The sequence below is a fragment of the Oenanthe melanoleuca genome, chromosome Z (assembly GCF_029582105.1).
Source record: "Oenanthe melanoleuca isolate GR-GAL-2019-014 chromosome Z, OMel1.0, whole genome shotgun sequence".
In the NCBI taxonomy this organism is placed as follows: Eukaryota; Metazoa; Chordata; class Aves; order Passeriformes; family Muscicapidae; genus Oenanthe; species Oenanthe melanoleuca.
In genome coordinates this window covers 32,537,568-32,563,081 of record NC_079362.1, presented here as the reverse complement: position 1 = coordinate 32,563,081, position 25,514 = coordinate 32,537,568, and the positions used below count along the sequence as shown (strand labels likewise).

The 25,514-nt window shown below is 42.2% G+C and overlaps 1 protein-coding gene across 3 annotated transcripts; it reads left to right on the top strand.

The window, feature by feature from the left end:
- Positions 1-324: 324 nt before the first annotated feature.
- On the top strand, positions 325-23,566 carry PDE6B (phosphodiesterase 6B). Of its 3 annotated transcripts, none has more exons than XM_056514502.1 (23): positions 325-389; positions 2,901-3,442; positions 5,331-5,483; positions 5,824-5,913; positions 8,116-8,256; positions 9,265-9,339; positions 9,432-9,496; positions 10,431-10,497; positions 10,642-10,689; positions 10,888-11,037; positions 12,017-12,160; positions 12,729-12,794; positions 13,350-13,496; positions 14,861-14,968; positions 15,937-16,046; positions 17,034-17,121; positions 17,666-17,766; positions 19,194-19,301; positions 19,990-20,053; positions 20,834-20,908; positions 21,795-21,878; positions 22,152-22,308; positions 23,429-23,566. In XM_056514502.1, exons 2-23 carry the CDS (start codon positions 3,032-3,034, stop codon positions 23,485-23,487), a joined length of 2,511 nt encoding a protein of 836 aa, XP_056370477.1. In that variant the 5' UTR covers positions 325-389; positions 2,901-3,031; the 3' UTR covers positions 23,488-23,566. The 3 variants fall into 3 exon arrangements, with proteins under 3 accessions (XP_056370477.1, XP_056370476.1, XP_056370478.1); XM_056514501.1 differs by having other exon boundaries at positions 1,325-3,442; XM_056514503.1 differs by lacking the exons at positions 325-389; positions 2,901-3,442; positions 5,331-5,483; ... (3 more) ...; positions 9,432-9,496; positions 10,431-10,497 and having other exon boundaries at positions 10,892-11,037.
- Positions 23,567-25,514: the final 1,948 nt, after the last annotated feature.

Sequence of the window (25,514 nt, the reverse complement as noted above, 5' to 3'; positions counted from 1 at the left end):
ACTAGAAATGCTTCCCAGGAAAAAGAATGACATCCTTGTTTCTAGAGGCATCTAAGATAAGGTGGGAGCAACCTCCACCTACTCTTTTGGAAGCCTTTTCTCTGCAGGTTTAAAATTTACTGTCCTATATGATTATGGAGAGCAGACTGTTCCTTTTTTCTTAGCCATAGCCTTTTACACAACTGAGGACTTTTGTTAGAAAAGAGATGCCTCAAAAAGAGACATGAGAAACCTCAGTCTTTCCTCGAAGGTCACATTTTCCCACTGTATTCCAGGTGTTTAGAGCAACGTGGTGTGATCTGCTATGCAAGAGAGGGCTCATCCTGATGGATGGACACCTCCTTCTGCCTGCAAGTCTGGACACACGGTGCAGCCTTTGTTCAGCTGAGGTAGGGGCTCATCCCCATGAATTCACCAGGTTCTCCACATAAGTAGGATTTTCCACGCCTCCTTGGTGAGTCCTCTCCTCCTGAGCACACCCGTCTGCAATTTAGTTTTAAGATGGTGCTCAAACACATTTACAGACACCTGACCACGGCTTACTCACCGGCTTAATATTTTCACACCTATCAGTGGAAATACTGAGATGTTCTGCATCTGTTACAGCCTCCACAGAGAATCCTACTCAAGAGATTCCACATTTCATTAGCAAAGTACTGAAACAAACTCTTCATCTTTCAAATATATTTGCCAACACCTTCTATCCTGTCTAAGGCCTCACTGTAAGACACAAAATATCTATTGTGTTATTTCCTCCTGAGTCAGGAGATGGGACAGCCTTTACTTTCCTTCTGTCCAGAGATGACTGACTCTGCCATGGAGGAAACTATGCTGTAGGACACAGTTTGCTCTTGACAAAGTCCCACTGGCTATTACTGGTTTCCTCTAGTTTTGTACATAAACAGGTTTGTTTCTGTATTTTCTTAAAAGCCAAACCTAAAATATGATCTCTTGTAGAATTCTGCAGTTCTTTCTATTTCCTATTTTGCTGAAAGGATCATTATACCTACTTCTTCCCAGACTTTTGAAACCTCAAAAGATCCTCCATTAGTTGTCAGAAAAATCATTAAGAGCTTAGGGGTTACTCTGTACAACCCTCTAAAAAGTTCATTTCTTCAGTACTTTTCTTGATATTCTTTATCTTTCCTATATGATAAACAGAAAATGTTCATTGCTTTTCATGTTCCTAATTTTACCCCATATTTGATCTTGAGTTTTCTGACTTTCCATTTTTACTTGTTCATGGTATTTTTATACAGGTCTTCAATAATTTCCAGTAATAACCACACTTACACATTTTCTGCCTGTTTTTCTCTTGTTTAAGGTTAACAGGAACACATAATTTACAAAATGGCCAGTTTTATCCAGCTTGAAAAAAACTTCCATTTCATGGTCTCACTCACCTGAACTGTCTTCCACCTTCATTTGTCAACTCGTTGTTGCTGTTGCCTCCAGTCAAAATCAAAGAAAATTGCCTCTTGCTCATTTTGCCACCCTTTGTACCCAGAAAACTGCTGCAACTTGTGGAACCTGTGGAGCCTGCAACCTGAAGCACAGCCATCCCTACTAAAATTCCCAGTTGCCACCAATGCCTGTGCTTGGGACAGTCCTGCTTGTTGCTCACAAAAAAGCTTCATGCCCCCCATTCTGGAGCAGCCTGCACCATGCCAGATCTGTGTAGGTCCTTGTTCCTCTGCTGGAACACTGTTGTGGAAGGCAGGGTGGCACACATCACCTCCTCCAAGCCTTCTTGAGCAATAATTCTATTTTAATATCCTGACTGAGAATTACCAGGACAAGCCACCTTCCTCCCAGGCATCCACATTCACATTTGGGCTGGATTGCACCACTCCTGGCAGAAGTGACAGTACTCATAGACCCAGGCAGCCTGGACCCTTAGACTCTTGCTCCTTGAGCAGGCTAACCTTCCTCATTTTCCAGCAATGTAGTAGATGGGATTCACCCTTGCTCTCCAATAATGGGATCTCCTGTCCATTGTTTATTTCTTCTGAAGTGTAATGAATGGCCTTTGTAGAACTTTGCCTCCCAGCATCACGCTGACCCAAACCTGCTGTTTGCAGTGTTGTGGCCTCATTGTTGTGAAACGACTCCTGTTCCTCATAGCCATAATTCTCCCCCTTTCTCCACTGATAGTGATGACAGAAATATTTCTACCTTCCCATTTTGCTTGGGTTTTGTTTGGTGTTTGTTTCTGATTTTGTCTGCAGGGCTTCCCATGTTCCCTCAGAGTGCTTCAATTCAGCAATCCCAAACAGAAGCTCTCCAGAGTCCTTCCTATATGGATGCCATTAAGAGGCATGGTTCTGGCTCTTACAAGAAACAAAGACCACAGACCTTGCCAATTCAGTTCAAACTCTGGACTAAAGCATTCAGGTGCTTCCCTTAGAGAACAGCCCTGACAGAAGCTGCTATAGAGCCGTGCAATAATAGAGAGAGTGCTAGAAGAGCAGCCTTACCTCACTGTTTTTATTTTGGCCACTGAGTTCTTTTGTGAAGAATGCACTTACTACTACTGCTGGGAGCTGGGAGAGCAGAAATAATAAGATGGTCACCTTGTTAGCCAAGGATTAGGCCCAAGCAGTATATATTTAATTAGACTTTAAAGAGCTTATTTCAATATTAGGAGATACACTCCTTCCCTGTTGCTGCTGCCTCAATAGAATTGTTTCAGTAAGTGTTCTGTTTATCAAGAGAGAGTGTTTCCAGACATTGTGAGTACTCAGTTTTTGTTTAAGGTAGATTAGGAAGAGGAAAGTTGACCCAAAGCTCTTGTAGAGGTCATCTAATCTCTTTGGTTGAGAAGATCTGTCCTCCTCCCACAGACTCATCTTCAGCATTATAAAGGAATACATCTTCCTGATGACAAGCTCTCTTTGCAGGGGTACCTCAAACTTGGTTAATCAAGAAGCAGCACCTTCTATTACAAAAACTTAAGAGACACATGAGAAATTAGGGTGCTGCTTACACATCTTTGGACTACTACTTACCCACAAGATCCAGGGCATTCACGATGAGCATTAGTGAAGACGACGTGGAGAAGTTTCTTGATGGCAACCCTGCTTTTGCCAAGCAGTATTTTGAGAAGAAACTAAAAACAGAGTCCTGGGATAACAATGAGAGTGAAATACTTTTCGAGTTGATCCAAGACATGCAAGAAAGCATCAACATGGAGAAAGTTGTTTTCAAGACCTTGAGAAGAATCAGGTCCCTTATCCATGCTGACCGCTGCAGTCTCTTCATGTACAGGCAGAGAAATGGCACTCCTGAACTGGCAACAAGGCTTTTCAACATCCAGGAGGGAAGTACTCTGGAGGAATGCCTGGTCTCCCCAGACTGCGAGATTGTCTATCCGCTGGACATAGGCATCGTGGGCCATGTTGCTCAAACCAAGAAAACCATGAACATCAAGGATGTCCGTGAGGTATGTGTGCCATTTTTTTATCATCTGGGTAGAGGAGAGACTCACAGGGGTCAAGAGGCAGCAGCACACCACAGTGCTTGGTCAAAGCTCTTGTGCTGTAGTAGCTGTGTACTGGACACAAGTAACAAGTCTGAAAGTTCCTTCCAATTTCATTTACGGGGTGAGGTGAAACTAAGCACATTGATTATACTAGGTGTCCATGCCTGCAAAAAGTGCACTGCTTCATCTTGACTGTCTAACTAAAAAGAAAATTACCTCTAGTCCAGCAGAGGAGGGTGAAGTAGTCAGATCTGCGCTGAATGCACATGGAATTTTCCACACAATTTTATATTCTATGAGTAAGTGGCAAAGACATAGAGATTCTTTACAGTGAGTCCAAAAAGGGCTCAGAAGACTTTGAAAATGTTTGCTGTGATGAAGCTTTAGCTAGGGGTGTTTAGAGGCATTATCATCAAACAGAGGGAGTGGACCCCCTAGCAGGTACGTTAACTGCAGCCTGTGCATGGGCAATCTTCATCAGAAGCAGCAGGAAACAATCTTAGACTACAAAACACTCTCTCAGCAAAAATTGCAATCTGCAGTATCAGGAGGGATCTGAGGGATTTTGATGTGTTATGTTTATGCCTTCGTGACAGTATTTACTCCCCATACTTCTGGTTCAATCTTGTAAACCTGGATGGCAGGAATAACAATCTGCTTGTTCTAATCATAGGTATAAAACTAAAATCCATGTGACCCAAATATAGCATTTGGGATTACTCCATCTATTGTTTGCAAGTTACAAAGAGACCATCTGTTTATCCGTTCATTTGTTGCTCAGTTCAGGCATATCCTAACCCTTCAGGAAAACCTTCCTTGTCTTCCACAGAACACACTGAGACAGTCTTTTGGTTCTGCAACCTGGTTTGTTTGGGTTTTTTTTGCTGGGCATGTTGTTCCTGTTGGGGGAAGCATCAGAATGTATCTTAAATTTTAAAGTTTTTTGTTTTCTGATGTTTCTTCAAATACAGGGGAGGATTTCAGATCTGTGAACTAAGTGCTGAAGTCCAACCCTAGTGCTTTTAGACATTGCCATAATACAATTCCCTTGAAGAAGACTCAGAGACTAAAAGCTTGGTCTACCCCATTTGGCAGAAAAGGCCAACAATGGGGAAGGTATGGGGAGAAGATTTATCAGAGAGTGATCATTCTTTCTGGTGCAACCTTCTGAATATGACCAGAGTTGTGTGACTTTTTCTAACCCAAACAGAATGACTTACAGATGACAATTTATTCACCTGAGCAGGAAGAATATGTTTAGTCAGCAAGACCATCCCTGCACTCCCCGTGGCAGGTGATGATGGGATCAATATGGCCCTGTGCAGGTGAAGTGATTGGCCATCTGCTTTCCCTGAACTATCCTTTCTCTGCTTTTCAAGAGAAACTAGGGGTAGATGCTGCAAGCTGACAACAAGCTTCATTGTAAAAGCAGAAGAAAAATGAGGGTGAGTGAACTTGCCAGTGACTGCACTGGTTTATACCCTGTGCTTATGCAGTGCTACCCACTCTGCAGTGTTAACAAGAAGTCAGAGGAAAGGATGAAGGAAGTACCATGAAGAATGTCATTGATCTGAGAATAGCCCCTTTGTCCTGAGAGAGTTTGACACGGTAAAGCTTATGACTGGCAAGATCTTCACAGAAAGTTAAAAGTGCATGTGTTGCAGTCAAAAGCCACACCTTCTGCTCTTCGTATGAGCTTTGTGGTCCAATTTTCTGCTACCTCATTTCTTCTCCTCGGTAGTTTTTAAGCAAAAATTTCTTTAGGCAGCTTATTTTAAGGGGCTATGCTTGGGTTTGGTTTCAAGACATGTTGTGAAAAATGCTTATTTGTAAATTCTCTGTTAAACAGTGTGCCCAGTTCAGCCCATTTGTTGATGAGCTCACCGACTACACTACAAAAAACATCCTTGCGACACCCATCCTGAATGGCAAGGATTTGGTTGCTGTCATTGTGGCTATAAATAAGCTGAATGGTCCACACTTCACCAGCTCTGATGAAACAGTAAGTGGTCAGTAGCTGAGTCCTTACAAAGAGCTGTTACTTCTGTTGTGCAACAGAGATGCTGGTTATTTTTATGCTGGTGGTGCCTGCTTTAGTGACCCTCCACTGGTGTGGGTTTCCTCAAAGAGTACTCACACTCTCACAGAAGAGGCTTACAATGAGGATGCTTATCTCAGATGTTTCAGAGAAGATACAGTGAGATAAGCCTCCTTTCATGGCAGTGCAAAGCAAAGCATTTATCCTGGGAAATTATCTTGATGCTTGTAAAGCTGTTTTATGAGATACAGTACATATGAATTTGCTACTGCATTCAATTCAATCTCACAACTTGCCTTTTCAGCTTTTTCTGAAGTATCTGAATTTTGCATCCTTGAACTTGAAAATTTATCACTTGAGTTATCTTCACAACTGTGAGACTCGAAGAGGCCAGGTAAGAGTGAAAATGCAGATTGGCTATCTCAATTATTCTGATTTAAAGGATGAATCTGATCTTCTTCAGAGATTTGTTCCTGAAGAGTAGGAAGAGAGAGGTGCTCTTAACTGCCTTCAGATACTGCTTCTTTCCCAGAGTCCTTCGTTACTCTCTCTTTTTTCTGTTTATGGCAAAACCCGGAACCTGATGCAGCAGCAGCAGTTCCAGCAGGACTGACCTCTAGATGATTTGTTGACTTGAGGCTGTGAACCACTCCTGAATCATTTCATCATTTCAGACAGCACACCACAAGTTTTTCTGAAACACTTAAGAGTGTGGCATTTTACCCCCATCTGCTCATTAAGAAGTGCTATTGAATTTCCTCTTAGAACCAGTAAAATTGTTGTCATATGCATGTTGAATTGGCCTCCATCAAAAAGTATGTATTAGGAGTTTATGGCATTCTGGATTGAAATTCAGGCACAATTCTTTTCCATTACCTGGGTTACAGTAGGACTTTCAGATGCATTGGGATGGATGTGAACCCTTGCAATCACTTTGTGGAGCAGGCAATAGTTGTCACTCAAGAGGACATGGAATTGCATCTGTGCTTCATGGCAGCCACACTCTGTTCTCCAATCGGACTGCCATGCAGAATAATTGCCTATCTTAGTGAAATGGATGCAGAATGAATGTTTATTTCGAAGCTTTGGGACAGCACTTACACTTTCTAATTAATATATTACGCTTTGCCTAATTTCTTCATTTATCAAAAACATGAATGATGGTCCAGTGATGCAGACACCAGCAATGATGAATAATTAACCAAAGTAGAACCTGTAAAGATTTATTCCTGTTGAGAACTTAGCAGTAGGACTAGTCAGGGTAAGAAAGGGGCTAGAAGACAAAGTGGAGACCTGTAAGGTGGAAGGCCTGATGCTTCTGGTCTGGGGCTGAACCCAGGAGTGCTGTGTTCATACACTACTGCTGTCTGAGCAGGTCCCACACAAAGGGAGGAAAGCAAGGGTGAGATGCAGGACACCTGCTCTAGTTCTGCCAATGGCTCAACTAATAGTCAAACCTCTGGTCTTAAGGGCTGTGTGGAAATTATTATAGTCCATTGTGTTAGAATTCAAAGTACTGAAGTACACAGTGAGATAATGATATTCTCAAATGTGTTCTAGGATTTTAATATTGCAACAGCAGTAGACTGGGTGACACTGTGGGTAAAATGGCTTGTGCAAAGACAGATCAGTGCTTGTGGTCACATGATGTGTGAAGATCATATAATATATTTTTATCAACTTCTTTACATCATTCCTTGACTTAGATATTTTTCAGCTATTTCTCTCAATCCTTCTCACTGGGCTTGTGGTTTTCAGTACTTATTGCAAGCTGTGAAGTGCCAAAAAGCTAAACTGCTGCTCATTTTCACTATCCTATTTGAGGGATGCTGACACTGAACAGCTCAGACTTCATACAAATGCCAGAGTTGTCCCAGTTTATGGATTAGAAACAGAGACCAGTGCAGCTCAGAATTGCTCAAAAACATATATTTGTACCCAGTGAAGAGGTGAGACACACTTTTTCTGTTGTGTAACAGTATTTCTAGTTCAAAACAAAAGTCCAGTCTGCTTTAGGTTGCAGCTCTCAGTGCCTCAGAAGCACAGCTCCTCATATCTCCTGGGCTCAGAAAACCGGACACACACCTTGGGTAAAGGCACACATGCATTAATGAAGCTAAGCAAGAGTGTAGGTTACTTCCTTACCATTTCAGAGCAGCATTTGTGTAACCTCTGCTTTTCCAAATGAAAGAGCCTAATAGCAGCAGCTTTCTTAAAGGTACATCTGTAGAATGTACCAGAAGATGGGGAAAAGGGTCACAGGCTGATGCACACACAAAACAGCTGCTCAAACACTTTGAGAAAAGTGTTAATTCAGATATTTCAAACACACTCTGGAATTTGTAATGCTTTTGGTGTTAACTGGTTTTGGATGCAGCATTTTATTAATGGATATAAAATTTAGGTGGAGACATCTCTGTATTGGTAACATTTGACTCCTACATAACACTATGATGACCTGACCCTTTCTCCCCAGTAATTCCCAGTGTGAACAAGCAGTGTAGGTTTCCTGCCCTTTTCAGGAGCTGTAACTGAACATTTGGGAAGCCCATCTCTCTGAGAAAGGCTGTGCTCACATTTTGTTTGCATCCTGCAGGTGCTGTTGTGGTCAGCTAATAAGGTTTTCGAGGAACTGACGGACATTGAGAGGCAGTTCCACAAGGCTTTTTATACGGTGAGGGCATATCTGAACTGTGACAGGTACTCAGTCGGTCTCCTGGACATGACAAAGCAGAAGGTGAGTGCTCACAGGTGTGCTGTGCATCTTTCTGATCACTGTTATCCACTGGGGGGTGATGCATGCAGACAAGATTCACTGAGGCAGTCAAAGTGCGAGCTGACCTTGAGCCACTATTCCTACTTTGGTTGGCATTTTTTGCTGCGCAAAGATTAAGATAATTAATGAAATCAGAGGAAAGGGGGAGAGCTTATCACTGAAATGGGACTGTTGGAGGCTGGAGAGACAGAGAAGATATGCAGACTTGGTCAAAGTCTGCAGCACAAAAAAACTTCACAAAGTCTGTGGGTATCAGAAGTATAGTGAGACACCTGTGGAACCATCAGCAAACCAGCCACCTTCCTCAAGGACTCATTCATGCTCACAATATCCAGAATTTTAGATGAAATCTGGCTTCATAAAAAAAAGCTGGCAGAATTGAAGTTACCTCTGATTTGGTCTGATGGTTTCTACCTTTGGCAAACTTCGTGTGGGGGCTACAGAGCATCCTTGCCAGTGGAGCCCTCTTTGTCCCTGATCAGGCTGACTGTCTTGTTGACAGAGCTCTTGTAGCATAATGTCTTGTGAAGAGGTGTATTGAAAGATCCTGAGTGTAAGCTAAAGGCACTTTGATTGACATTATAATGTAACATAAGAAGAAAAAGCAAAATAAGTATTTTGCTTCTTCAATATGGCAAGTAGTAGGTCTGGCAACAGTCACACTTCGGAAAATGAAGAATACAAAACCTTGTCATAGCTGTTTGCTCTGACTACAGCCAGTGCTTACTGTTCACTAAATGAACCAGCACTCTGTGTATAGGTGGTAATATGCAGCCACATAAATGCACCTGACACTTCCAGATTTGGATATTTGGGTATCATTCTGCTGCCTAGTATTGAATTAGCTTTATTAATTCATGCATTGTTTACACAACACCAAAACCAGCACGGTAGAGCAATGGTTACTTTCAGGCTGGAGACAGGATGCAGTTTTCTACTCTAAAAATACTTTTCTTATTTTAAAACCAGGAATTTTTTGACCTGTGGCCAGTCCTGTTGGGAGAAGTACCTCCCTACTCAGGACCTCGAACCCCGGATGGCAGGGTACGTGAAAACAAGATTTCTTCAACTTTCTTCTCTCCAGATGGATTGCCTCACCACCCATTTTAACACCACTCATTTTTTTTTACTTGCAGGAAATAGTCTTTTACAAGGTCATTGATTATATATTACATGGAAAAGAAGACATTAAAGTCATCCCGTAAGTGCCTGGTCCCAGAATGCTAGGTACTGACACAGGGTGTAGCTAAAAACAAGGTTCTCCATGTTTTAAAGGCATGTGGAGAAATGCAAAGGACTGATAGCGGATTGAAAGCCAGAATGTAAGTTAGATGTAACTCACATTTCTGCAGGATGAAGATTTCTTCAAGGGCATTGAGATTCTGACTTGGAAGTCAGGCTCCAAAATTCTCTGCAACCAGCAACTCTTACTAGATGCAGAAGTGAACTGCCTGGATTGCCTGCAGTTTCATGCTCTCCTTGCCAGGCAGAGGCATTACTTTCCTCCCTGCCTTCCTTCCCTGGCTGACCCTCATCCAAGACACCCTTGTGCCGAGGTTCCCTTGCTTCTCTCCAGTCCCTCTATCACTGACCCCATCTTAAGGCTGCCTCTGGCCTTTTCTCCCCTCTTGATACATTGGGACTCCCTCTTCCTAAGAGCTGCCCTCTCTCCTTGCCACTGAATTTTTCAGAGGAGCTTCAGGCAGCTTAGGCAAATCTGACATAAGAAAGCTTTCCCCCAGTTCTGGTAACACTGCTTTATATTAGTGTATGTGCTGCAAAAAAAGCCCCCATTTCTTGGGTGCAGCAGTGTTCAGAGTTCAGGCTGGCAGACATCTTTAGCCAGGAATCTCCTTTCATCTTTCTCTGTGTCAAAAGTCTGGAACATGGTCTTCACTCACAGGAATGACCTTATATAAAGTGTCTCCAAATCTTACAAGTTATTTTCTTTTGAATCCTTGAAGGGGAAGTATTTACTTATGTGGACAATTTTTGTTTGTGCATATGGATCCTTTGAAGGACTGGGGTTTCTAGGTCTAAACCTGGATTATACAATCAGCTGAACACATTTCAGTTCTGTTTTTTTTTACTAAACATACACCTTTAATTTCCCTTATACACTTTTCTTTTGTTAGAAATCCTACCCCGGATCACTGGGCACTAGTTACTGGACTGCCAGCCTATGTGGCTGAAAGTGGATTTGTAAGTATTTAACCTAGGATTCCTCAAATCTTTCTGAGATGAATAATACCTGTGCTGCTTTCTCAGCAAATCAGTCCTTTGTTGTGGCAGTTTTACTTCTTGTTGCCCATATTGTAATACTTTGTCTTCTGTGTGATCCTCTAGATTTGCAACATTATGAATGCTGCTGCAGATGAGATGTTTAACTTTCAGGTATTGTGAAAATTTCCAAATCTATCAAGGATTCAACTTTTTTTTTTTTTTTTTTTTTTTTCCAGAAATGTAATGTAGAGTCAATATTAAGCATATCAATACTTCTTTTGCCTGTAGCTTGAATGTAAAACTGGAGTGCTCACATATTTAGAAAACATATTAAGTACATGATGTCTTTCTGCTTGCTGTTGCTTCAAGGAAGGTCCTCTAGATGAATCAGGATGGACTATCAAAAACGTTCTCTCCATGCCAATAGTGAATAAAAGGGAAGAAATTGTTGGTGTTGTCACATTTTATAACAGAAAAGATGGGAAACCGTTTGATGAACAGGATGAAACCCTCATGGAGGTATAGTTTCTTGCTGGAAGAAATTAATGTAGTTGAAGAGGTCACTACTGTTCCATGCACCCTGAGTGTTTTGCAGCTAATGGGTACCTTTGTTGCTTAGAGAGGTGCTATGCATCAGCTTGAAAACTTTGAAAGCAGCTGTTTGAAATACTGGGGGAGTTTGGTATGGGAAATCCAACTATGTTCTTGTGATTTTTTTTCAGTATTCTTGGATTGTACACCTAGCCATGAGCAGCTACTGTGTGCCAACACAACCATCCTGACCTGTGTTCACATACCTGACAGCTGGCTCTCACCAGCTGGGCAAGTCCCTCGAATAATTGCACAGAAATTATCTATGTAGCTAAGATAAAAAGGGAGGCCAGCTATTTTATCTACCAACAGTGGTTGTGATTAAAGACCTCGCTCCTTAGAAGTGCTCCTATACTAGTTTCAATGAAACAAAGTATTTAGCTCTCAGCACCTGTTATCAATCAGGATATTTCCCAAAGCAGACTTCCTTATCTAACAAAAAGACAGTGGGGGAAAAAATCCATTTGGTTTGGCCAGTGGGCAGCAAACAAGTTGAAAGCAAACACAGGATGTGAATAAATACGTGTGAAAGGTGATGAGACCACCTTGCTCTCCTTTGATGTGAGAGCTCCTGACCTCCTGTCACCATTGTGACAGAAACCTTTCCACAGGCATGGAGACACATGCAGCAGCACAGAAATAGTTTTCTGTACCCTGAACTGGACAGAGGCTCCAACCTCCACAGTGTGGATTCTTTCAAGGCCTGGCAGATTCAACAGCAGGGGAGCTGCTTTGCTGAGGAGCAAATCACAGCTGGGAGCAAATATGTGGTTGCTCATTGCTAGAATTTCGGCCAAAGTTGAGCTTGTGTTTCTTTAAAAATGTATCATACAGTGCCATACGTCTGTGTCTTTGAGGAACAGATGTTATGGCTATTTCACTGTTTCCTTCTCTTCCCCTTACCAAGTCCTTGACGCAGTTCCTGGGTTGGTCTGTACTCAACACAGACACATATGATAAGATGAACAAGCTGGAGAACCGCAAGGACATTGCTCAGGACATGGTGCTCTACCACGTGAAATGTGACAAGGATGAAATCCAGGAAATTCTGGTAATGCCTCGTAATGTGAAGCTCACACCCAGGCACATGGGTCTGGCCAGCAGCCTGTGGCACAGACACAGATCTCCCGTTTCACAGGGATGCTTCCAGCCACCGCGACATGGTGGCAGCACCTGGGCCCTAGTAACTGCACATGGTCAGAGTGAGTCTTTCTTTTGGGTCTGTGGTCTGCCCTCCACCCTGGCACACTGCTTTGTGCTCTTTCTAACTTCCTCAGCAAAGCCAGCCTCGGAAGTGCTGCTCAGGGCAGGGCTGTAGGAGTGGCACAGAAACTGATTTATTCCTCAAAACCTCCTTCGTGCTGAGGATGTGAAGTTAGAGGACCCAGGTAAAACAGTGGCTCTAGGGGGACATTTGCAAGTGAGGGAAACAGAAAATAAAATCAAGGAAAGGGAGAACACTACCAGGAAAAATGTGTTTAAAGACAAGAAATTGAAATAAGTCCCAGGAAAGAAGCACAATGTGCATATGGGAGCTGCCCTAGATTGCCCCAAGGCTGCCCAGTGCGAAGTCCAGCAGGCTTCAGTTGCCTCCTTAACACACCCAATGCTTTTTGCAGCCAACACGGGAAAAGCTGGGGAAGGAGCCAAATGAGTGTGACGAAGAGGAGCTGGCAAGCATTCTGGTAAGAACAATGCACTGCTGTAAAGAGCAGCCTGGCAAGAAATATTGCCTGCATAGATGTAGGGAGGAGTTCCCAGTGTTGGCATGCTGTTACTTGGTGAAGGGTGAAGGCAAAGCATACCCTGCCCTCCCTTGCTGTGTGAGTTTGAGATTATCATTAGTATGCATCAGCAAATGCCTTCTGTAGCTTCTGGGGAGTCTCTGCTCTCTGCCTCTTTATCTCAAGGAGTTCAAAGTCCCTCTGGAAACACATCAGCCTTCTTGGCTTGCCATATATTTTGTTTTTCAGAGTAATTAAGGAGGGCTGTAAGTCTTGCCCCATTTTGAGTCTTTTAACTATATCAAATCAACTACTTAATAGGAAACAAACAATATTTCCTGCACAAAACTTCCCCCCTCTTCCTCCACTAATGAGGTTATCATGAAGAGCTTCATTTCAGTCTATTTATGTGCTGTATTCTAAAAGAAAACCAGCATCACTTGATGCATTTTTATTTAGCAAAGCTTAGGAATGACATAATCAGCACAGCAATAACCCAGCCCACCTCTCTTACAGAAAGAAGAACTCCCAGGACCCACTAAGTTCGAAATCTATGAGTTCAGGTTCTCGGATTTTGACTGCACTGAGCTAGAACTGGTGAAGTGTGGCATTCAGATGTACTACGAGCTTGGCGTGGTGAAAAAGTTCCAGATCCCACAGGAGGTAAGAACAGGCAAAAGTCAGGATCTCCTGTCTTGGATGTACAGCAGACACACACGTGTCATGTGTCCTGATCCTGCTGAGGGCAGGGAACAGGCTCTCATGTGGGACTGGAGCATAAAGTCGGCCTCTTCTGCTCTCTTCTGCTCCTCACTGCCTGCCACAGGGGTGGGTTTGCTGTGGGGTCTGTAGGAATGAGTGGTGGACGCTGCCAAACGTTCCTTGCACATTCTGTGTCCAATGCCACTCACAGCCGCAGTGTGAGAACACAGGAGCGGCGTGGGGAGCGCCTGCCTGTGTGCCTGCTCCTTTGCTGAAACACACTCTGGCTGCCCCCTTGGTTTCCCATCCCCACGCAGACATGGATGTTCCTTCATTTGCCACCTGTGACAGGAAGGGTGTGACCCTGTGGAAACAAAGGACCCCATAAGCCCTGACTTGCGATCTCACGACTTTGCAGTCAAAACTCTGTAGGAATTGTGAAACGGGCATTTCAGCAGCTCTGCTGCTCTCGAAGGGCCTTCTCTGCACATCATGTGAAGTCCATTTCCATCTAGTGGGATCTGGGGGTAACTGCAGGAAGAGTTTTCACCTTGGAAAGGCTGGATGGCAATCGGGAGGGAAGTGAATGGGAATTATCTCTTCTTACATGCAGAATGTCAGGGTCAAATACATTCAAAACATCTGCTCCAGAACAACTAACCCCTGGAAGAGTGTGAAAAGCAGTAATTCTTATATTTCAGATGTTAATAAATGAATACTCATTCGTAAATAATTTGCTCTTTAATGAGAAAACTTGCATAGCTACAAGAGGCAGTAAACATGGACAAGTAGACTGCAGAGGGGGAAAACCCAGTTTTCTGTTTAATGCCCTATATTGTAATTCTTTAGGTGATACAAATGTCATTCATGTCTACACAAATCCATACCTCTTGAAGAGAGATCAGTATCAATAGATCACAAGACAAAGGGACAAACGTTATGAGTGACAACCTAGAGAAACACAAATATTCAATAAATTCATAAACAGTAAGATGAAATTGCTTCTCCTCTAGACAGAGCTGATTCTTGTTTACTCCAGAGGCATCGCTGTAACTTTATATTTCTTACAAAAAATAAACAGAAAAAAGAAGAGCAAGAGAGATATTAGAAAACAGCTACATTTTAGTGTCGACTTCTGCTCTCTACTAGGCTTTATCAGCATTGTAAGGGTAGCCTGATGATATTATGGCTTCTGATGCCTTTCTGGGCCCACCTTTGTAGTGCTGGTTTGAACCTCATCCTTGATTTCTGTACATGACCCTTACTGCAAGATGAATAGGCAGCAGCTTCATCAGCCACACTAACATCCTCTTCCCCACTGGCAGGTTCTGGTAAGGTTTGTGTACTCTGTCAGCAAAGGCTACCGGAAGATAACTTACCACAACTGGCGTCATGGCTTCAATGTAGCACAGACCATGTTCACGCTCCTGATGGTAAGGTAACAACACCCTAAATCCGTGGCACAGCTTTACTTACAGCAGGCCTTCTGTCACACCTGGGAAATACACACAGCTCCTCAAACCCCGGTGTAGGAAAAAGGTTTGTCACTCCTAGCACAGGTCCTGCCAAAAGAGGTCTCCATTTGCCTGAAGTGACAATAACTGCATTACACGTGAAGAAAGCCTTGGTCAATATCAAGCTTTGATTCTCATAGATACAGATGTGTATGATGTTGAACAGATTCCAAGATTCCAAATCCTTCTGCAGAGTAGAGGAGAGAGACTACAGGAATTCCACTCTTCCAGTGGATTCTGGCAGTAAGAGCCAGACTGAAGTCAGCTGGCTGGGGTGGACACAAACTCATGCTTTCCATTTCCATCCAGAACAGACACAGGTGTAAGTCTCTTGCTAATGTGAACACGGCACATGTAATTTCTCACAACAAGAAAAGCAGGTGTCAGACTCCTGCTGCACACCAGGGATTGACCAGCCAGCAACCAATGAAGATGGTTCCACACATCTGCCACACATCTGCCCACACATCTGTCAGCACACTTACGCCTACCACTCCTGGACAATCCTTTGGGTGATTCAGCTTGCCAACCACATTGCCCAGAAAGATGCAGAGCATTGTCCTGGAGTACTTTGTGTCCAGGGACTGGGAGGCTTGCTTATGAAAGCCTGGGTGGATCCTAGGGCCAGGGCTTCTGTAGCAGTGTGTTGCCAGCCCTTCCACATGTGCATCAAACACATAAACACTACAGATGTGCCTGCCTGGGTCTGAAATTCAGCTGATTCCCTGTTTTAACCTTTTAAATCAAACATGTATTGCGTTTCAGTTCACAAGTATTTTCAGTTCTCCTGGACTGTCCCAGGACATCCCCAGCACAGAGCAGCCACTGCTCAGTACATTTTCCTGTCAGAGATGTTAACATATGGCATATAAATTCTCTCCCTCCAGACTGGCAAACTGAAGCGTTACTACACTGACCTCGAAGCCCTTGCAATGGTAACTGCGGCTCTGTGCCATGATATTGACCACAGGGGAACCAACAACCTCTACCAAATGAAGTAAGCATTTTCCTACTACTTCAAACCATTTTCTGTTGCTCTTGCTTGGAGTGGAATCAGGCTGTGATCACACCAAATTCCAATACAGCTCTGCTTCATACACAAGGGTGACAACCTTCTTTTACAAGTTATTTTGCTTGTCAGCTTGCTGCAGTGTTTGGTCTTATGCTTTGGCCAGTGGGCAAAATTTGTGGTGCTTTCTGGGGCTTTCTTTACTTCCTAGCAAACCTCCCTTGATTAAAGCAGAACTCTACATTACCATTACAGTGTCGAACAGGTGGAGAGCAGGCACTCAGTATCCTGAGCATTAAGGAGTCCTAGGATGCCAACAGAAGCATCCTGGACATAAGATGACCAATTTTTGCTGTATCTATGGAGAAAGCACCATGCTTGGCACTGCTTTCACTACCTTTTGAAACAAAGCACCTAAGAAAATGTTGCTCTCAGAAGGTAGCCTTTAGCTACAGATAAACAATTGCATCATTTCCTTACCTAGCTGAGGCTCTCTTGCTCACTTATAGTAGTCAGATCACAGCCCTTCTGCAATGCTTGCTGGCTATATTGCCTTATATTTCCTGAACTTTGGAAAAATGTTAAGTGAAGTTGGTTTGTATTTTTGATACAAGAGCATCTTGCTTTTCAGCAAGGTGTCCAAGAATTGCAGGTTTTTCTGTTGCTGTTACCAGATATCAACATTCAGTTATTCAAACTAACTCAACTGAATATTTACACTGCAGTCATAAACAATATTTGGAGTGAAATTTGTAGTTGAAAGACTGTTTTACACAGTGCCAAAGAGTTATAAACAGTGTCACAAGAGTCTTTTATTAGATTGAAGGAATTACCTATTGAAAAGTTCTACTCATAAGCCTTTTAAAAAGAATTGAACCTATGTGTGTGACAGAAATGAAATAATAAAAAGTTAGACACTTTTTTTCATTTTTAAGTGCTGCACTAATGTCTTCAATTCTTCCTTTATACAAACAGATCTCAAAACCCTTTAGCTAAACTTCATGGATCCTCTATTTTAGAGAGACATCACTTGGAATTTGGAAAATTCTTGCTCTCTGAGGAGGTTGGTAATGAACTGCAACATAAGGGCACAAATAATTTCCTTTTAGGGAAGTTTCTAATTAACAACAGAGCTGTCAGCACAAGATCTTTGTCTGGCTTGGATGCCAAGAAACTGCAGCTGCCTCATTTCCAAAGGACTCTATGCTCATTCAGCACTGAAGCACACAAGCTTCCTAAATGTATTATTTGGTTTCTTCAGAAGCCACATAATTATCCCCACAAGAATACGTTAAATACAGGGTTCTTCTCCTGTAGCCCCTCTGACAGGGCCAAGGCTGACACATTCCCACAGCTAACTTTTAATTTCAGGCAAATTTGCAGTGGAGTCAGGAGATGGGGTTTGTGTAGACACTGTGTACTTGTTCAGTGGATTAAATGGGAAATGGCATCACATTCGCTGAACGGGCTCACACCCTTTGAACCTGAGAGGAGCAAGCTGAACCACTGAAAGAAAAAAAATGAGCATACTTGGGAAAGGGAAGTGGCCAGGAAGTCCTAACAACATAGAGCTTGGATTTTTCAATGGCCTTTCCTTTGCTTTTCAGTCACTGAATATATGCCAGAACCTCAACCGCAGACAGCATGAGCATGTGATTCACCTGATGGAAATTGCCATTATAGCAACAGACCTGGCACTCTACTTCAAGTAAGTCAGTCACGTACACCTTGTGTGAAAGGCGGAAAAAGCTGGCACTTTACAAGGACCAAATGTGATGCTTTGCTCTGAAAGCCCCCCACCCGTGCAGCAGGTCTCTCCACAGACACTGGCTCTGGGAGGCTGCCTTCAATACTGACCTCAGACCTGGTGGGAGAACTCAAATCATTCAAAAGAATTTTGAACTTCTACTCAATTAAATCATACATGACTTTTTAACCCTCTATTGCCAACAAGGCAGGGCTATGAGATCTCCTATGGGAGGAAATGTCAGGATTTCTTTTGGTTTGGTTTGTTTTTTTCACCTAGCATTTCAGCTCTGAAAACACTCATACATGGCAAATGGATTGGCCAGGACTAGACTAACTTTCTGTGAGAGTGGAATGACACAACATCAATTAGTTCATTGTAGGTGAATGTCCAGCTAATCGTCTATTTCACACCCAAGGGCCAAAAAAGAAAAAATCTCAGAGCAGTGCCTGTTAACTTTCTGGGATATGAGGCTGAAACTCAAAGATATGTAACTTCCTAATTAGAAAGGAGCTTTCAAAATGTGCTTTCAAAATACTGTGTCAAGACCAGAGACTGTTTCTGTGTTCTGCACTGCAGTACAATTACACAAAATTTAAACAGTCCAAAAAAGAGGAATTTGAGGAAGGTTGGAATACCCAGAACACTTACTCTGAAGACACAATATCTTTTTGGCACATCCATCTATATACCACCACTTCCTCACCAGTTGGGAACAAACTGGTCCTTGCCCTGCTTGGTCCATGAACTGCAAGAGAAGGCTTGGCTGAGCTAAGACACAGGATTATTGATGATACAACACATATACAAGTCACTTTGTGATGTGGCTTAACTCTTTTCTCTGCTAATATTGAAACCTCAGATTTCACCAGATTTTGTGCCACTTCAGACAAGGGTGTATTGTATAAACCATCCATCAGAATTCCCTATATATATAGATTATATAAACAAGGCTAACAATGCCTGACTAAGTATACAAAACCAGGTAGCTTTAAAAATACTCCAGCTAGCCCTAGGTTTCTGCATTTTGCTTAATATGTAAGGAAAAAGATTTCTTCTACTTGCTTCCAACAAAGGTGGAAGCACTTCTCAGCTGACATAATTGTTGTAGCTCATACTTTCAAGGTCCCGGTCAAATCTCAACACTATACTTAGTTTTAAGGCATTTACAGTATTTGAAGGAGCAGATGATGGTCTTGGTTTTATTGGGACATAAGTGTCTGGACAGCAACTACTGGAAACCTTTCTGACAGTTACCAATACCGGGATCAGCCACCTATACATGACATATTGGTTTCCTTTTTTCACTGATTTTTCTTTTTTACACTTCCTTTTTTTTTTTTTTTTCTTTTTTTTAACCTTCCTCCCCAACCCCCACCCCCCCAAAGAAAGAGAACGATGTTTCAAAAGATCGTTGATGAGTCTAAGACTTATGACAGTGTGACTGCCTGGACTGAATATCTGTCTCTGGAGACAACAAAGAAAGAGGTTGTCATGTGAGTAATTGTTTCTGGGGAAAGGTTAGTGATGTGGACACCTGGTGAGAGCTCCAGGATATGCTTTGTGCTGCACTCAGTGCGAAGTCAGCAAGTGATATGTTACTGCCACTCAGATTTGATCTTCTGGAGAAGCAGGGAAAAAAAATCCAGGGGGAAAAAAGCTTAAAGTGGTTCTTCATTCAAATAAGTGTCCTGTTGGCCATATACTCCTAAGGAGATGCAGGATCCCTTCTGGTTATATACTCCTACCACATCACCGCATAGGCCACAAACAGGGACATCCAATCCATTAGCTCTTCCCAGGGGCAGCTAGTCTGAGTTGCACCATGCTGCTGTTGTGACCAGACAGACATTTTGCAGGATGCCCTATGCTGGTGATTAAATGCTTTCGTCACCCCACTGCAGTCTGCACTGCTACACATCCATGGGGGAGCCAAAGGTGTTACTCCAAAGTCAAGGAGTTCAGCCCAGCAATGACTAAAGCAACAAACATCTTAGAAGCAAGTAGCTCCCCATCATAATTCAAAGAGCAACCTTTGATGAGTGTCCCAGCCAGGACCAAGGCTGTTACAGGAACACACCTATCAGTACAGAAGAGGCCAAATGATACCTAATACAGCACTGGGGTACGAGGGTCCTGAGCCTGAAAAAACAAACAATAAATTAATCTCTTTCCTGTTTTCAGGGCCATGATGATGACTGCCTGTGACTTGTCAGCTATCACAAAGCCTTGGGAAGTCCAGAGTAAGGTCAGGTGCTCGATATTCTGATGGATTTCTGTAGCTTATACTTCAAAATAATGCAATTTCTAAGCTGCCTAGAGCCAAATCAAAGTCTCCTACCAAAATTACCAAAAGGAATATCTGTGGTTTTGATGTACTTATCAATTTTTCAGATTGTAGTTGTGAGTTCTGTACAAAATTCCTATCTACAAAACAAAAACAAAAACAAACAAACAAACAAACAAACAAAAAAAACACAATAAAAAAACCAACAACAAAACAAACAAAAAATCACCGAACCTCCCAGTTACATAGATTTTTGGGTGACTGTGAGATTTTTTTACATGTAACATACACATTGGCTTTATTACAGCAATACCTACCTTCAGTTTATTCAGTTGTTTAATTTCCTTTAGGAGTTAATTCCTGAACTGTACTTGAGCAATTGCTAAACAATAAACACTAAAATTTAAAGGAGAGTAAAAGAAATAAAGCCTACCTTCCTGTTCAGCATGAAGAAAGGACAACAGAAAAAAAAATTAAATAGACTCCCACCAGGTGGAAATGTTTCTCAATAGATGAGCAGCAGCCTAATGAGATCCAGTGCTGTACGACTGTTGAGCTGTCACTAGACAGGTGCAATCCTATTGCCACAGCTGCCCTTCCCAGGAGAGTGAGGCTATGGTTGGATAAGAGGAAAAAGAAGGATATGAAGTGAAATTTGCTTCAGAATGGAGACATGAAGTGCATCAAGTTATGGGGCTGAAGTGGGTGCTAACTTTTCTTTTTCCCTCCATGTCAATGTAGGTAGCTCTACTGGTAGCTGCTGAGTTCTGGGAGCAAGGAGATTTGGAAATAAGCGTCCTTCAGCAACAGCCCATTGTAAGTACTGTGCAAGAACCAGGTAGTTCAGTCCAGACAGCAAGTCTTAGCAGGGTCTTACTACAAGCAGTGCTGCTGAATGCTCTGTGTCTGCCTGAAATCACAAAATTCTTTAGAAAAGTGAGTTCTGAATTAGTGAAGAACATCCTTGACAATGACTTGTCCAGCTGTCTATATAGTTAAATGGGTTCAGTGCTTGTGAACCATCAAGGGGTGATTCCCCCTGGAGATTCTGTGCAGGTCCCTTACAGAAAAAAAATGAAAAACTAAACAGATAAGTCATAGAAGAAAGGAGAAGCTTCTAATAAAGAGAAAAACTGCAAACACAGACTTCATAGAGTCAAGATATTATTGGTAAATGGAAGAGCATTTCTAACATTTGTTTTAATAGACAAATTTGACATGGAAAGAGCCAGAAGTAATTCCTTAAAGTGGCCTTCATCTGTGTAGTTTAGGGATTTTTAAAGTAGAATTTCATGCACCCCTCTACCCATAGTGACATCACAAATTATATAGTAATCAACAAGATATTGTAAAAATATAATTTCTTGTTCAGTCATGTTTTAGACACTTTAAAACCTCTTCAGACTTTACAACATGAACATTCTCTGGTATCTGTTTGAGAGGCATAAGGGAAAAAATTGTTCTCCTCCCCATCCATTGACACTTGAAATGCTGTCTAAAATTTGGAAATGCTGTCTAAAATTTGGAAATGAGCCCACTTCATGACTCTGCAGCTGAGGAAGAGACCTGTAATGGATGGCCTTTAGGACAGCATGACAGGACTGATAGGCTGAAACAAAAAGGCAGTTTTGGGGAGAAGACAGAGGTGTGTTTTTCAATCAAGTGTTCTCAAAAATCATGGTGAATTTGTGTCCTCCCACAGCCCATGATGGACCGAAGAAAAGCTGCTGAGCTTCCAAAGCTTCAAGTGGGTTTCATTGACTTTGTGTGCACATTTGTCTATAAGGTAAAGCACACCCTTACACACCCCACCCTTATCAACAGGGGTTCAAATGCCAGCTGGCTGAGTCCTGGTGCAGCAGCACTCCTGGGGAGAGGGACAGGTATACGAGTGAAAATCTGCCCTTTTCAGGGGCTTTGCAACATGGTGCCTCTTTCTGCCATTGATGCTTTCTGCACAGCATCAGCTTTGGATGTCAGGTGTCAGGGTCTGTCCTGGGGTATGATGTACAAGCATTCCCTCTGCACTGCATTGTACTGAGATGTGTGTTTCAATTAGGAATTTTCCCGTTTCCATGAGGAAATTCAGCCTATGCTTGATGGGCTGCTGAACAACAGAAATGAGTGGAAGACCCGTGCTGATGAGTATGATGCAAAAGTTAAAGCTCTGGAGGAAGAGAAGAAAAAAGAGGAAGAGAGAATGGCTGCAAAAAGAGGTCAGAAAAAGTAACCAGCTTTTCATTCCTAACTCAAAAACACGTTTATGAATACTCTCACAGACTGCAAACTTTCCTGACACAGCAGAGTAAGATGTCCAGAAAAAGTTTCACAAATTTGGCTCCACTGGCAAGACTGATGGCACCTTCCCTTCAAACCTGACACCATGACAGGTTGTCATAAAGGCCATCAGCTTAAAATCCCAAACACTATTATCTGAGAAACTAGTGAGAATACATTCAGCATGAATTCCCATGCAGCTGGGGATAGCAGAATGTCATGTGCTGTCCCTGGAAAACAGCAAGTAAACATCCTTTTTGCTGATCTGCTGTTCCACAGGTCATGAAGCAGAAACTAAGAAAAGTTAAAACAAAGTCCTAAAGTCCTAGAAGGACATTTAAGAAATAATGGTTTATCCCATTTCTAGCCCGGATCAGGTACTATCTGGAAGCAAGCAGTTGTGGCAGTACCCAGTAGCAATTTATTTTGGTTGAACATGGTTTTCTTCTTCTGGCCCCAGCCTGTGTAGTACTGAAAACCATCAGCGGTAGTGGGCACTGGTTTGAAGTTTTTCTGATAGCCTGAGGATTTGTTTGGCTCTCCAAAAGGCAGAAGCAGGAGGTTCTCCTTGTCTCTCCCAAATGTCTGCCACGAGTAGGCACCTTCACTCCACAAAGACTGTATCTGAACTCTTCTTTTTTTCCAAACTGTTGCAAACAAAATTCCAAAGTCCATGGTGTAGACATTGCTCAAATGACACATTTCAGAAGTTATTAAAGCTGTCTAGATGTTTTATCCCAGTTTAATTCATAGTAGTTAGCTAACTTAAAATATTAAAAGTAAATGTTTTAACTATGATTTAGAAAATCTCTGAATAATTATTTCCTGAATAAGTAATTGGTATTCAAGCAAGAAAAATTTTCACTAACTCTACAGTATTCTTTCTGACCAGCCTTACATGTACAATTAATTTGCACAGCAGACTACTCTAGATAGGGTGCTATAGGTACGACCTATGCTGATTGTTGGAAAACATAAGAGTTCAAAAAAAATTCTGCAATGACTGAGAAGGAAATTTATAACTGTGCCTCTAATTTTGTGTTTCTTTTTATATGACAGGTGAAATAACATGCAATGGAGGAACAGCTCCCGCTTCCAAAACCTGTAGCATACTTTAAACCTATTCTCACTGCAAGATATGCCACAAAAAATGAGGATGCCCATAATTAAAAAAAAAAAAAAAAAAAAAAAAAAAAAGGCACAATAAACCAAACAAAAAAACCAAACAAAAACAAAACCAAAAAAAAAAAATCAAGGCATACAAATACATGACATTCCTGATAGGACTATTCTGATAATTTATTAGGCTTGTGACCAACCAGGGAAGGGCTAGATCTTGTTTGCCTTAATTGCATCTCTTCCTGATGGTAGGGTGCCAGTTCTGTCCTTTCTTCTGTCCTCCATTTAATGCACCTGATGTCAGATGGCATGTGACAAATCAGAACAACATTTGGCCTGATAAATCAGGTTGCAAGATTTTGGAAAAGTGTTTTTCCTGCACTGGAACACTTCTTACCCCAAAGCTGATGGGGATAATCCTGCTCCATACAACCTCATGAAACTGACAGTGAATGCAACCATAGCCTGCACAGTGGGAAAAATGAAGAAGAGATAAAGTTATCATACCTAAGTCTGTATCTGTCAGGATGTCACAAAAAAAACTTAGTGTAAGGAAAAAGCATGAAAACAGACCATAGTAAATATATGAACTTCTCTAAAATATTACTATTCCATGTAAATCCAAGAAACACTCTGACAGATAATAGATATGCACTCACTTCAAGAATCTGGATAGGTTGCTATCCCAAAGCATGGAGCCATTCATGCTACACACAGTAGCTGCCTTCTCCAGGAGCAGGATCCACACTGTGTGCTAATTGAAGCTTCATTCTTTTATGTGTCATTTTAAGAAGACATTGTTATCATTATCCATTTTGATTCCTCTTACAATTAACCAAGCAACCTGAGTTGTGACATCTCATAAATTTGTTCTGTTTTGCCTCATAATGCCACATAATGATCAGAACCAACTGTCCTTCCTTTCCTCCTCCTGTTCTGAGATGTCTGGTTTTTAGATTATATTTCAGACTTGTGACTCTTATTTTAGATTAAAATTACTTTTCATGTTTATTCATGCAAAAATAGAACATTCAATTATACTCTTGTAGTAGTAGAGACACCCTCATGTCCTTCTCCAACCCCCCTCCCCCTCTTTCTTTCTTTTTAAAAATTGTTTGGAGATCTGTTTTGCTGGGGATTTTCTTCTTCTATTACTCCTGCTACCTTCAGGGTTTTTACCCTTCAGTATATTGTTTTGCATTACAAAAATACTGCAAGTAAAAGAAAAACTAGAGCTGTGGTGGTACCTGGTGATCATTTGCCTGTCTTGGTGTAGTAAGCAAGATGTAATCCTCAAACATATGTAGCAATTGGTAAGTAGTGGTAAGCAGTGGGCTTTTGATGACCTCTACAAGACACCATACACTTAAATGCTGAGAATTTCTCAACATTTCTCAATGAAACATTTCTCAAATGTTTTCTGGGAAACAAAACCTGGAAGCTAACCTTCCTGCTCCCTATAACCAGCGTGAAGCACTCAGAGCACTGCAGGGTGCTCCAGCAGGGCTGCTCACACAGGGAGCTTGGGGCACCTGCCCATCACACCCTGTGAGCTCTGGGTGGCAGTGCCCTGTCTGCCCACGTGCACTTTGGAGCACAGCTCCCCCTCACAGCCTCAGGGCTCCAAAGGGACTATGCGTGCATGGACATTCAGAGTGGGGTGCCAGTGGAGGAGGCTGTTCCTCAGGTGCACGCTTTCCATGGGAGTAGTGAGAGTTTCTCACTGGAGGTAATGCCCAGTTAGATGCAGGTGAAATTTGGCATAGTCCTTCCTGCAGTGGTCTCCCTTTGCAGCTTGGAGCTTGCTGCCTGGATATATTAGACATGGAGAAAGAAAAGGATGAAGAAAAAGATTTGTCCACTGATTTCCCAGGCGTGATGAACTGAACTTTTGGTTGGGTGGGCTGGTTGAGCCAGTTTCCATGATAACCTGGGACTAAGGCCTTAAACACAGTGTTTTCACATTAGAGGGGGGAAAAGGCACATAAGAAACAGATCCTGCAGAGGTCAGTAATGCATTTTATCA

Coding starts and splice junctions, on each gene's coding strand:
- PDE6B (XM_056514502.1), top strand. CDS start 3,032: ATGAGCATTAGTGAAGACGACGTGGAGAAGTTTCTTGATGGCAACCCT. Junction 10,498..10,641: donor ATGTGGCTGAAAGTGGATTT/GTAAGTATTTAA, acceptor GTGATCCTCTAG/ATTTGCAACATTATGAATGC. Junction 14,969..15,936: donor CCATGTTCACGCTCCTGATG/GTAAGGTAACAA, acceptor CTCTCCCTCCAG/ACTGGCAAACTGAAGCGTTA.